The sequence below is a fragment of the Callorhinus ursinus genome, unplaced genomic scaffold (assembly GCF_003265705.2).
Source record: "Callorhinus ursinus isolate GAN/ISIS: 27379988/994484 unplaced genomic scaffold, GSC_fseal_2.0 scaffold15, whole genome shotgun sequence".
In the NCBI taxonomy this organism is placed as follows: Eukaryota; Metazoa; Chordata; class Mammalia; order Carnivora; family Otariidae; genus Callorhinus; species Callorhinus ursinus.
Window position 1 is genome coordinate 10,072,991 of NW_027397077.1, and position 13,444 is coordinate 10,086,434.

At 53.8% G+C, this 13,444-nt stretch overlaps 1 protein-coding gene across 9 annotated transcripts in view; it reads left to right on the forward strand.

Annotated features, from left to right (window-relative positions):
* CACNA1D (calcium voltage-gated channel subunit alpha1 D) overlaps window positions 1-13,444 on the forward strand; it is a 292,840-nt gene that overhangs the window by 275,842 nt on the left and 3,554 nt on the right. For 8 of the 9 annotated variants that reach the window (XM_073901366.1, XM_073901370.1, XM_073901364.1 and 5 more), the window contains 6 exons: window positions 5,782-5,898; window positions 6,583-6,950; window positions 7,636-7,662; window positions 9,184-9,333; window positions 9,644-9,807; window positions 12,544-12,665. In XM_073901366.1, the coding sequence (XP_073757467.1) occupies window positions 5,782-5,898; window positions 6,583-6,950; window positions 7,636-7,662; window positions 9,184-9,333; window positions 9,644-9,807; window positions 12,544-12,665 (948 nt within the window). The remainder of the gene's footprint in view (window positions 1-5,781; window positions 5,899-6,582; window positions 6,951-7,635; window positions 7,663-9,183; window positions 9,334-9,643; window positions 9,808-12,543; window positions 12,666-13,444) is intronic. The other variant, XM_073901372.1, reaches the window with a different exon arrangement.

Below are 13,444 nucleotides of genomic sequence, written 5' to 3' on the forward strand. Positions count from 1 at the left end.
TGGCATACCTCAGACCTAAAAGAGGTGGCTATTTGGGATAATGGGAGGGTATGTCATTCTAAGCCATGGTGAAGGCAACTCATTAACAAGTGCCAAAGGCTAGCTCAGAGAAGCCGGAGGAAGGACATTTCTTCCATAAGTAGAGAAAGTCAGCAGAATCCCAGGAATCATAGATGAGGCGAAGGGGCCAGTGCCTGAGGAAAGGTTGGTGCTGCCCGTCTGGGGCTGAGTTATCAGCTGTTCTCAATCTTCAGGGTCTCTTTTATGTTCTTAAAAATAATTGAGGACCCTTGTATATCGGTATTTACATTAGAAATTAAAGCTGAGAAGTTTTTAAAACACAGAATATAGACGTACAAAGATAGCAGAGAGGTGACATCCTCACATGTCATGGAGCCTTTGAAGAACCCCACTATGCTCTGAGAGAATGTGTGTATAAGGCAAAGAAGATACTAGTATTGTGCAAATTACAATCCCCTCATGGGCCCCTGGAAGTGTCCCCGGGCCATGCTTTGAGAACGGCTGCTCTAGGGAAATGATCCCATGTCCCCGCTAAAGGAAAAGGGTGCTGGAGCCTTTTTATGACCTCCCTGGTGAGGGAGCCTCCTGCGTTGAGCACTGTCCTCACTTTTCTGTCCTCCACAGTGCCACGCCAGTCCCGACCCACTCACCTAGACACAGAGCTGCCTGTGCCCTCTATGTCCAGCTAAGTTCAGACTGAGAGTGGAACCCCACATCTCACTGCCTGTGTTGATCTGGAGGAACGGCGGTCTGAGTTAGTGTGTGATAGACTGTGTTTTAAAGATCGCCACTCCTCAGAGCGGCCCAGCCGAGACAAGGATGTGTGATCACTGGTCATTTCCATGTGGCCTTAGTGATGCAAGAGCTCTGCTAAGTTAGTTGGAAGAAGGTTAAACTTGAGTGGGGTCACAGTCATTAAGTGAGCACACAATTCAGACTTGATCCCAGCCCTCTTTCCCATAGACTCAACAACTTTGTCTTGGTGGTGGCCTGGGTGAGGCCAGCAGGGCCTCATGGGAACCACAGGCCTGGGGACCTGAGTCATAGCTGAGCCTTCGCTAGGTAGGGCAGCCCACTCAACCAAATGGGGATAATCCTGGCCTTTCGGGATGTAGTGGGGTAAAGGATGGGAGATTGTTACGACAGCTAGAGAGATGCTAACAGAACAGAGCTCCTGATTTAAGGCATCTGCTGAGCTTAAATTGAAGTAATACTCTGTTATCAGGAACCTCGCAGGAATTTCAGATTCTGGTGTTAAACTTCAGCCAAGAATCGAGGTTGCTCAGAGAGCTCTGTGAGATCGTTCACAGGGAAATGTCATAGGTCCCTTTAGGTAATTTTAAGAAAAACTTCCTTAACCTTTCAAAGTGGTGGGAAATTGATGTGTGTTGCTGAGCGCAGCCCCAAGAGGAACTTCTGTGGTGACGTTACAGCTGACTTCAGCGAGGGTCAGAGTCCCCGTGGGTGGCCCACGGGGTGCTGTGCTCATGTCTCTCACCCTGGTTGCGTGACTCAAGAACTGTGCATAAGGGACACAAAGCCACACTGTCACATTTTCCCTGGAGGAAAAGGAGGGCAAAAGAGGTGTGCCCATGTGTGATACGTATGCCTGCATGTGTGCGGAGGTGGTGGGGGGCAGCTTGTAGACGGGCTGGTTTATGCTCTACGAGCCGGACCTCCAGTTCGTTCTTCTGATGGAGCTAGTTCCGAAACCGTGCCCTCTGACTGGGCAGGGGCTGAATCCCGCGAAAGGGTTCACCAGCACTTGCCCTTGAGGAGACGAGTGTGCAGGGCCAGGCCTGGCTGAGCGGAGCCCGTGACGGAGAACAGGCTTTGCTGGACAGGGGCTCGCTGGCTGGAGCCTGAAAGCCTGGCACTCGCATCCAGAGATGAATGGCCTGGCCGGGTCCGAGTGGAGACTCACATCTCTTATCTCCACTGCTAGAGAGTAGGTTCAGGAGGGGTTCTGGCCTTTGTCTGGGCTTGCTGTGCCGCTGAGAGCCGGCAGCTCCTGGTGTGTCTCACGGGAGCTAGCTTAGGAAGGCGACCAGGGCAGCATCTCTCACACACCCAGGTAGGAACATCTGACCCTAAGAGTGGGCAAGAGAAAGGAAGGTAAACGAATGTTCCTATTTGATGTTCAAATACCATATTTTTATGCTATTGCTTCAGAGATACTTAGATTTTGTAGTTTGGTTTTTGTTTTTTTGTTTTTGTTTTTTTGGTGACTTAATCATCTATAGAGTAAATATCTAGAAAATTCCAATTAAATGGTGTCTAAAATTTAAAGCAGCAGTCTGCAGGCAAAGCGCCAACATTTCTTTTTTTAAAAAGATATTTATGATACCATCTAGCATTTAAAAATCAACCAGAAACTAGGCTTGATTCTGCTTAATATTTTATATGATTGGACAGCTTAAGTCAAAAATGTTTCTATTTGATAACAATTCTGTGTTTATTCAAAACCATAATTCTACTGTGATGTTAATGGAATGACTTTATACAGCTTTAATTATGTTGGTTTAAGTGCTAATCACCACGTTTCAAATTAAAGTAGTATTTTGCTGATAGAGGTAGACACCGATATGAAAAATGAAAGAATAGCTCATTTTACTGATTGTAAAGTGTTTATTTCAAGGGAAAAGAATGTTCTTTTTCTTAGGGCTGTGGAAAAAAGTAATTTTTTCAAGAGTTTAAGATAGTTTTCTGGGATCAGAACTCGTGCCTATGGAAATTTTGGAGCAGCCTAAGCTACCTTTTAGCTTGATATGTGTGCTAGAAAAATTTCATTATCATGTTTTGTGATATGTAATAAATTCAGGGTGCTGTGTTTAAGCTTCATTTCAGTTCAAGTTTGGGAACCTCTGTTTCCCGCCTTCCCAGACCTGGCAGACAACCCACCCCTGACACCCCACTGCCGGTAGACACCCGACCCCTGACACGCACCCTCCCCTGGCAGACACCCTACCCCTGCCACCACCCCTCGGCACCCCCCGCCCCCGCATCCTTCCCCAGATCCCATGTGAAAGAGTCAGGTCAATCCCTGACTCTTAGAAGATGTGTTTCTTCCTGCGTGGAGTGAGCAAAACGTAACCGTGATTTCTAAACCTCTGCTTTCATGCCGAGGAAGAGTGATGCTTTTTATCCTCCTCTGGTGTCTCTTTAATAAATATGTTGTCATTATTTGTCCTCAGAAGGGGCCTCTTGAGCCGCCTCTCAGTTTTCTCCATGATTTATGTTGCAAACAAATTCTCTGTCCTCTGTCTGTTCACCACACTCTCCTGATCTTGTGTACCATCGAAGACCTGCTGGAGACCGTTTTTGTTTTTCTTATGCAATTATGTTATATGTGTATTTCAGTGAAATGTCAGCCCGCCAACAGTGGATGATGTTAAAAATTATCCAAATAAATAGTTTTCTATTTCTTTTAATCAGACCTAGTCCAAATTGTTGAATGACAGTGAATAGGATTATCTGGTTTTTTGTTTGTTTGTTTGTTTGTTTGTTTTCAAACTCATCGGTATTCCAAGCCCGTGGTGCCTCGTGACATGGGCTCATATATATAATTTACCTGGGGGTGTTGACTTAGTGCTTTGTCGCCTATGTTTATCTTATAGACACGACAGCAGGTGTCTCAAACCTGGTCTTTGATTTGGAAGCCTCAGATCTGCCTTTCCTCCAGTGATCCAAAACCAGACAATGAAACCCTGGCTTAGCTAATCTTCCCTTGATGACTGTGCTCTGGGAAACACTGAACGAATGAGCTGCAGGCTGTTCAACACTGCTGGGCCGGACCTTCCTGCACAGGCCCGCAGCTCTGTGTGAAAAGCTCTCCCCCATTGGACATTAGCGTCGCCTTCTCGATGTTTCCAAGAGAATGGCAAGTGGGTCTGCGTCTAAGCCAGATGATTCCCCTGGCTCAGATGTGCCAGACTTGGGGATCCTGAGCGAGGGAAAGCGTGTGTGTGTGCACCTCCATGAGCGTGCATGTGTATGCTTGTGCGCATGCAGCTTGTGCCTGTGGTCAGAGGGACAGGAGAGAGAGGTACCCTCACTGACCATACCACGAACTATTCTGGGTTTGGTGGCAGGACACGTGTGTCTTTCCCCAACAAGACCATAGCATTCCTCGCCAGGAACCTGAGAGCTCCGAATCCAGGCAGCTCTTGCACACCCACAATTCATGAAACGGAAAGACCCCCCCCGCCCCGCCGCCCCCGGCCCTGCTCCTCTATTCAGAGAATGGATCAAATCAGACCTAGCCTGGTGTACCATTTTTAACAGCATTGCCTCCTCCTACGGAGGAGGCTGGTTTCACAGGAGCTTCTTAGGAAGCTCCTGTAGGACTCCACATTCTAAATTGCCATCGTCACCACCACTGGCTTCTGTGGAAGACCAGTTGTGAGCACCCCCACGCCGGGGGCCAGCGCCGTGGGGCCCGGCCAGACCGTGGCCACCATCCCCACCATCCCTTCTCCTCCCTGCGCCCCTCTGCTGGAGGTTGTGGAGGAAGGGCCAGGAAGTGGTCCCCTCCCCTGACACCCCACTTCTAGGCCCAGTTCCCTGCTGACCACCGTGATGTAGTGTGCAGATCAGCCCTGTGCAGCCAGGGCTCAGGTAGGCCCCGCTGTGGCTGCTGAGAGGCAGAAGGACTGCAGGCCAGTGAGAGGGTCCTGCCCAGATACAGGACAGGGAGCACTTAGGCCTGGGGGCAGGGAGGAAATGCCTCTCTCAGATGCCAGTCTTTTTGTGGAAAAGGATAAAGTGGAGCCATACCGTCCCTGTTAGTCTGCGAGGCAGCATGCTGTTTTTCTTCAAACTGATGGTCAGGACAGAACTTTCTCAGAGCCAGCGACTCCTCCCCCGTGTGTAGCAGAAGCATCTCTGGTGCCTCCCTAACAAAGCTGGGAACAACAGAAGGGCGTCTCCCAGGGCCTGTTGCAGTGGAACCCGGGGCCCAGTGTAAGGAAAGCCAACTGTGAGGGCCTCAGGCAAAGGCCTGTGTCTGCGAGGGGCCAGGAGGGGTCACCTGGTGGGTCCCACACAGCCTCCAGAGGCTGGTGAGCCCTTTTCAATGTGTTGTGGTCTTCAAGAGGATGATCCAGCTGTTGACAAGCTCTTGGCCTGACCCTCCAGGGCACCACGGATAGCCATGGAGGCTGGCACTGCACAGTGGCCCGGGTCTGTGTGCGTGTCGACCCATTCCGTCATGGTCCTGAATGTGCTGGTGATTGCAGTGTGTGCTGTCCCTCCCTCGTTCCCATGGCTTTCTTGCAGAACCGGTGGCCCTGCTGGCTGCTTGGTCAGCTCGCCCCCTCACTCCCGTACTTAGGTCATGGTCAGTGAGTCCTGGCCACCCTCCTCATCAAGTGGATGGGTTGTGCTCCTGGCCCTCTCTGGGGCTCTAGGAGAGGACTCTGCAGGCCCTTCTTCTCTAGACTGTCATTTGGATGCAGGCATGTGCTCTTGGCCATGGCAGACACTGTTCCCTGACAGTTGGGCTATGTGAGAAGGAAGTGACTGGGTCGGAGGCCTCGAGCACCCCAGTCTAGGACCATCTGGAACTCCTGACCACACCCTTCAACCCCAGGGCTTCGGGGACCCTTCAGTTACATTCACACGAGTAGTCACTCCCCTGGGTTGCCCTTTGGAGAAAGCTTCCCTCACCACAGCTGAATCAGGCAGGAGCAGAGCCAGGACCCAGGCCGGGCCCAGCGCACCCATATTGTCTAATCCGTTTTGCCATTTTTGTTGATCTAGGCAGGATTAAGGACACTGCATGACATTGGGCCAGAAATCCGGCGTGCTATATCATGTGATTTGCAAGATGACGAGCCGGAGGAAACAAAACGAGAAGAAGAAGAAGATGTATTCAAAGTAATTATTCCACGCCTAGCTACACACTGGCCACTTGGAGATAGCGGGGCAGGACTTCAGTTTGGGCAGTCGGTGATCCACAAAAGAACCTGGAGAATGCACGCCAGCACCCGGGCCTAGAGGGGCTCACGGACCGTGCTATCCCCACAGCAGACCTTCGGTACCTCCTCTAGGGCCAGGCGCGCTCCCGCCCTGAGCTGGCCCCTCTGTCCCACACTGGCAGCTTCAGAGGAGCCTGGCCACAGCCGCTTGGCCAGTGTGGCTGAGCCTCCTGAGTCCCGCTAGCAGCTGCCCACCTGTGTTACCCCCTTCTTCCCTGGGCTGGCCCTCAGCACCCCCAGCCCAGAGAGCATGCCTCCTGTCCAGCCTCAACTGCTGGGGGCTGCCAGTCAGCCCTGCTGGGTATAAGTCACCTCAACTTGGAACGACGTGAAGAGCACACTCGTGTGACAGCCAAGAGCTTGCTCCCCAGCTCAGGGATCGGTAACCTTCCTCATTTCAGGGGAACCAGCTGCCACACAGACACATCCACCCTGATCTGTGAGACACTCAGATTGTTTTTACAGGGATCCTACGGAGCTTACCTAGAATTTGTGTTTCGTGTAGAAAAAAAATTACCTAACAAAGCTAGCCTGCATCAAATACTTGTTAAATTACCTGGTGTTGTCTCCCATTATTTTGCAGAGAAATGGTGCCCTGCTTGGAAACCATGTCAATCATGTTAATAGTGATAGGAGAGACCCCCTTCAGCAGACCAATACCACCCACCGTCCCCTGCATGTCCAAAGGCCTTCAGTTCCACCTGCAAGTGATACTGAGAGACCGCTGTTTCCTCCAGCAGGAAATTCGGGGTGTCATAGCCATCATAACCATAATTCCATAGGAAAGCAAGCTCCCAGCTCAACAAATGCCAATCTCAATAATGCCAATATGTCCAAAGCTGCCCCTGGAAAGCGGCCCAGCATGGGGAACCTTGAGCATATGTCTGAAAATGGGCATCACTCCTCCCACAAGCATGACCGGGAGCCTCCAAGAAGGTCCAGTATTAAAAGGTAACCTTTAAAATGTGTTTGCACTTGGTGATGTAGTGTCTGTGCAAGGCGCTTCTTTCTCCCCGGTGCTCTGGCACACATGGGAGATGCTCAGGAGGCACTGACCCTCGAACTTGGGAGTGCCATGAGCTCATGGCCTCATCAGGCACTAGCCAGTGATGAATCCAAAGGATAAAGGGCCACCAGCCATCCTGTGTCCTGCCAAAGGGGATGCCCCTTCAAATAACAGCAGTTGCTGTGAACTCTGCCTTCCCCAGTGGTATCAACATACTTTGAGACAGAGGTTGGCAACGTTTGTAAAGCACCAGATGGTAAATATTTTAGGCTTTGGGCACCATACAGGCTCCACTGCAGTGACTGAGCTCTGCTGTTGTACAGAGAAAGCAGTCATAGACTGTTGAAATGCATGAGTGTGGCTGTGTCCCAGTAAAACTTTATGGACACTGCAGTGTGAGCTTCACATGGTCACACGTGGTGTAATATTTTTCTTCCTTTGATTTTTTTGCACTCCTTTAAAAGCATAAGAACTATTCATAGCTCGTGGACAGTATATGGCCTGTAAACCATAGTTCGCTGACCTCTGCTCTAGGAACTAGCCTGATAATCTGCATTTTAAATTTTATTGGAAATACTTAACTTTTATCTTCTCCCTCCCTCCCTCCCATGTTATGCCTTTCCTGGATAGAACCCGCTATTATGAAACTTACATTAGGTATGTGCTCATTGCCTGTGTGTGTTAAATACTCTGTGTTGTGAGTGTAACCAGCTGGCCTCTCAGTGCTGGGAGGGGTGAGAACTTCCTTTCAGGCGGCAACCTGATAGGAGTGGAGCTTGGGGCTGTGGACTCCAGAGGCAGAGGTAGTTGCTTCTTTCTTCCTTCCTTCCCTTCCTTCATTTCCTTCCTCCTTTCCTTCCCATCCCCTCCTCTCTTTCTCTTTCTTTTTTTTAAGATTTCTTTTATTTTAGAGAGAGAGCGAATGTGCAAGCGGCGGGTAGGGGCAGAGGGAGAGGGAGAGAAACTCAAGCAGATTCTTTGTTGAGCACAGAGCCCAACACAGGGGCTCGATCTCATGATCCTGAGATCATGACCTGAGCTGAAACCAAGAGTCAGGTGCTCAACCGAGCCACCCAGGCGCGCTGGTAGTTTCTTTCTAAGCAAAGGAGCTTTTAGGTCCATATGTGCATAGACTGTGTCATCATCCAAGGACTAGTATTCACATGCCAGTGTGCCCATGGGCTAGCCCCTGCAGGCACGCCTCGTGACCACCGTGTAGGGAGAGCCCACTGTGTGCTTCCAGGTGCCTGGCCCTGGGAGGCTGGTGCTACCTGCCACTGCTGGCTGGGTTCAAACCTCTTCTGGGGGCTTCATAAAAGCATGACCCCAACCTCTGAAGACCAGGGACCGGGTCTTCTCCTTTGTCTCCCCTGTAGCCCTCAACATATGTGCGGTGTATCCTGCTCCATATTTGCTGACCCGGGTTGTATTGTCAGCGGGATGATCATTTTGTTGGGGACAGAGAGGCTGGGTCTCTTAGTTTAATTCTATCAAGTGCAGCCTGCTGCTCAGGAGCGACTTGAGAGAATGAAGAACTTGTAGGGAGCACTGTCCTCTCTTTGGAGAGAGTCGATGTAACAGAGCCTGGTGGGCTTTCCTGAGGACTGAGGCCAGGATAGCGGCTTTCAGGGAGATAGAATGACAGTCTTGCAATGTGGGTAGGGCCGTCTTTGAAAACTTGGCAGGTGTCACGCGTGTGAGTCTCCCTGGGGACACTGTATCCCAAACTCCTGTCGCCTTTCCTGGGTCAGAGGTAGTGGGAAACTGGTCAGGGAGCCTCTTTGTTCCAGACCCTGAAGTCACATGGGCCAGAGGAGGAAGGAGCAAGGATCAGAGCAGGTGGCCTCGGAGCCCAGCGGCTTCTCCCTGGGACTGCCGATCGCTGCAGGCCTCTAGGTCCATTTCCTTGTTCTGTTCCACCAAATGACACCCACTCCTTTGGCTCCACAGCCCCCTGGGCATGGTGGTTTGGCACCGGCATTGTGCAAGGCACTGAGAGAGCGGCCCCCTCCCAGCACACACACGTGCTCACACACACAGCTCTGCCACCAGAGGCCTGAACAGTCCAGTCCCGGGGACACCAGGGAGAAGCCGGGGGCACGTGGGCCAGGGGGGCTAGCCATGCACCAAGGCCCAGCTGGGTGCTCAGGGGGCTCGGGCCCTCTCTTACCACTGCAGGTCTGACTCGGGGGATGAGCAGTTCCCCACTATCTGCCGGGAAGATCCAGAGATCCGTGGCTACTTCAGGGACTCCTGCTGCTTGGAGGAGCAGGAGTATTTCAGTGGTGAGGAGGGCTTCGAGGATGCCTGCTCCCTGACCGGGGCCAGGTGAGCAGCACTGTGGCTCGGGCTGATGTCAGCAGGCCTGGCTGTCTCCTGCCCCTCATACTCTGCGGCAAGGGCCCGCCCGTATGACACCCGGACTGCCCGAGAGGCAGGCAGAGAGATCAGCTTCTCCCGGGGCCCTGAATCTTCGATGAAGCTGAGGACTGACTGCCTGGTTCTCAGCCAGTCGGGGTGTCCAGGAAAGCTGGGGAGAGGACTGTAGCCATGGGGCTGTCTGAGCTAAGAGACGGGGCTTGTTAACGAAGATCTCATGTGTCCCTTACCCTCTCTCCTCGCCTTTCTGACCCCCCAGGCAAAACTACAGCTACTACAGCCGATACCCAGGTGGCAGCTGGGACTTCGAGCGGCCCCGAGGCTACCATCACCCCCAAGGCTTCCTGGAGGATGAGGACTTGCCTGTTTGCTATGATTCCCGGAGATCTCCAAGGAGACGCCTACTACCTCCCACCCCAACATGTGAGGCCAGATTTTTTGTTTTGGGTGAAGCCTCCCAGAGAACAGTATGCTCCTCCCCGATCCCCGGCCCCGAGGAAGTGTGACAGATGTGGTTGCACAGTGCTAGGGACTGTCCTCCGTCTGCAAGACCAGCTCCCTGGTTGGGACCCTATCGGTATCAGCTCTCCCTTCTGGCTCATCCGTGTCCCACGTAATTGAGCTCAAACCACTTCCGGGCCATTCTTGACTCTGAGCACGGAGAAAGGCAGCTTGTGGTCCTAAGCGTGCTCAGTACATGGCATCTGAAGAGGGGCTTTTCGTGCACATTATCGTTGTCTTGGAGCCTGGGGTTCATCATGCGAGGTAGGCATGATGTGCAGCATGAGGTTGTCAGGCCCTCTCTGTGGACGGGGTAACTGACCCTCAGAGGGTGGAAGTGAGCAGCCCAGGCCTGTCCCACCAAGCGCCAACCCCCCCCCCCCGCCTCTGGGGGGCCCCTGGGGACTCTTGGTGTCCATCTCTGCCCAGTTCCCACCAGGGGCTTTCCCTCTTACCACGTGTCAGCCAGCGTCCTTGCTCACGGGGCAGGTGTTGGGTCCGCGCCCCCATCCTGGGGCTGGAGGAGTCCTGTTCCGCCAAGAAGAGGCAGGGGGCCGGCTGTTCCCCACCTAGTTTTCTTACGCCAGTGGCCTAAGCAGGGCTGCAGGAGATGTGGCTCACCCCGCAGTGAGGGACTTGGCCCGGGGTAAGAAATGACGCCGTGACCCCTGCCAGCTCCTGGCCGGGCAGTTGGATTTTGCACATGGGGGCATTTTGGTGATGGTTAAAGAATATCCATTCCTGGCGTTTCTGAGGGATGAAGCATATTTCTGAGCGGGACTCCAATCAGCAACCAAAAATAGCCAAGACACATTGGCTCTGAGTCGGCTGACTGTGTGTGCAGTAACCAGTCCAGCTGGGTGGTGCCTGGGGCCCCTCCTCTCTGCTGCAGTCTCAGCCCTGCTGGGGAGTGTCATCAGACCCGTTTCCATAGTTAATATTTCCTTCTGCAGCCCCAAACACGGGCTGCCGAACAGAGCAATTCTGAGCTTCCTGAATACTGGGCGACACACGCGGGTGAGCCCGGCAGAGGCCCCCTTGTCTGTGGAGTGCCCTGCCCTCTCTGGACCCTCCCTGTGTCCCCTACAGTGGCCACATTAATGCCCACCATTCAGAGGCACCGCCCGAGTGAAGTGAGGAACCCCAGTGGGCCAGAGCAGATGCCCTCTTTATCTGTAAGGGCAAATCAATAAAACGTATTTTATTTGCTTTGCTGCCCATCGCTTCCGACCTTGGGCGGGGGAAGGGGGAAGTCTTCTGCCTGTGTTCGCAGTAGCAGTAGAATTCCTTCCTGTGTCAGAGTTGGTTGTGCACAGCAGAGGAGATGATCAGTGTATCCAGGGACGGATTTTCAAAACCGAAAGGCACTACCCGAATGAGAGAGATGGTGGTTTCCCCTCCTGGCTCCGAGCCTCTGGCCCTGGCCGGCTGCCCCTAGGAGGGTCCTCAAGGGTGTGCCGACGAGGGAGGCCCCTGTGTGGTGCAGGGAGGCCAGGCTGTCTGATGAGGACAGCAGCCATTGTGCAGCAATCTGTGTCCCACAGAGGCGACTTGAGGAGGCGGCGGCGACCTAGCACGCCCCACAGGGGTGCCCCAAGCCTGCGTGGCCGGGGCTGCTTGTCTGTTCTCCCCGCACTGGGCAGGGCCATCTCCGGGCTCAGCCCAGTCTTCCCACACTTTTAGATTAGAGCTCTCACAGAACCCAGTTCCTGCCGCTCCGTGCGACTTCCAGGAGGCCTGGGCGGCTCGGCCCCGCCGTTTTCCAGGGTGTGGAGTTTTGCCGGGGCATGAGAAATGCCCTGGGATCTTAAGAAGCAGAGGCTGAGGAGACATGGCTCCTGCCTTGCAAACTGTCAGTAAGGCCCCCACGCCGTGTCTCTAGGGCCAGCACCCTCGAGGGTGGACCTGTCCCGGGGCCGGGGTGGGGGGGGGAGCCTCTGGCCTGTGCTTGGGGGCCCAGAATTCAGACCAACCTCCTGGGCCCTGTGTCCTGTGAAGCCACAAACTCGGGATCTCTTGTCATTGCTCAGCCTGTGCACGAGCCTCTGTTTTGAGTAGCTGATAACGAGACAGCCGTGTTCTCTAACATCGGAGGTGTTCTTTTCCGGTTTTGCCTTCAGTGCTTAGAGAAGCTGGGTCTTCCCCAACCAAAGGATTTGCCTCTTACCTGGTTGAGCAGATAGCAAGTCACTCCCCTTAAAGCAGGTATAAGCGGGGGAGCACCGGCAAGACTCCGGGGGCCCCAGAGACACGCAGGATGCCTGCAGGGAGGGAAGGGGGCAGCAGCAGGTGTTTGCAGGATTCTAGAACGACGTTGTGTTCTTGACCTGAAATGCAGTGTTCCCCACAGTGTATGTACAGGGCCAGGGGCGTCCAGTCAGAACAGGTGCCCTCTGGAGCCTTCAGCTCCACCCCATGAGAACAGGCACTACATTTGCAAGAAACCAACTTACACCTACTAAAAACATCCCTCAGTTGGGCAGCTTCTTCATCCTCCCAAAGTTCCAAGACCTCACTACCTAATGCTTTTCCTTGGACGTGTGACTTGCTTCCTCTTGGGCCCCCCCGTCGAGTGTCCAGGGGCCCACCCTGACCCCAGAGCCCCAGGGGCCCCACAGAGCACCTGTTTCACAGCTGCCGCTGTGCTTCACTTCTCAGCCCACCGGAGATCCTCCTTCAACTTCGAGTGCCTGCGTGGGCAGAGCAGCCAGGAGGAGGTCCCGCCGTCCCCCGCCTTCCCCCACCGCACAGCCCTGCCTCTGCACCTGATGCAGCAACAGGTGAGCCGGCCCACCTGGCCTTGACACCACAGGCCTGAGGGGCCGCCTGTGTGGGACCCACCCTCAGGACACCCCGTTAGGCTGCCAGCAGCAGGAGGGAAGGAGAGAAGCTTCACAGACACTCTGGTTCAATCCGGGAGCAACCCTGCCAAATAGATACTATCACAAACCCCATTTCACAGATGAGCGAGTATCAGGGAGAGGGTAGGTAACATGTCTGAGCTCACACAGGAGGTGCGTGACCGTGTTGACCTATGAATCCAAGGCTGCCAGCTTCCCAAGCTGGGCCCTTGGCCGTGGTGGACACTGTGTTCTGGTACAGTCCCTGACCCAGGGAGTGGTGGCCGCTTGCCTGATCCTGAACAGTCAGTGCTGCCCTTTATCTGCTCTGAGACATGGTTCCTTCATTAAGACATGTCTGTAGAGCCCTTTGTGGGCAGGGCGCCATGGTCATGGGTGGGTGAGCCTCTGACCCTGGGACACAGAGTGCGGTCCAGGGAGAAGGACCTGTCCATGGTGAGGTGGCTGGACAGGGGGGAGCCCAGGGCCTGGAGGGAGGGTGGGGCTGCAGCCCACTCACCAGAGCTTTGCCTCAAGGGCAAGAAGAGGGCACTTTTTCCTCCTGCAAAGAGCACATCAGAGATGCAGTCCACTGTGTACGTGTGTCAGGGGCCGGAAGGCGTGCAGGGAGCACCCGGTCCGTAAATGTGCAGAGCCAGCTCACCCCCAGCTTGCTTACTGCCAACATCCTGAGCACGCGAGCACTAGCTTCCATTACA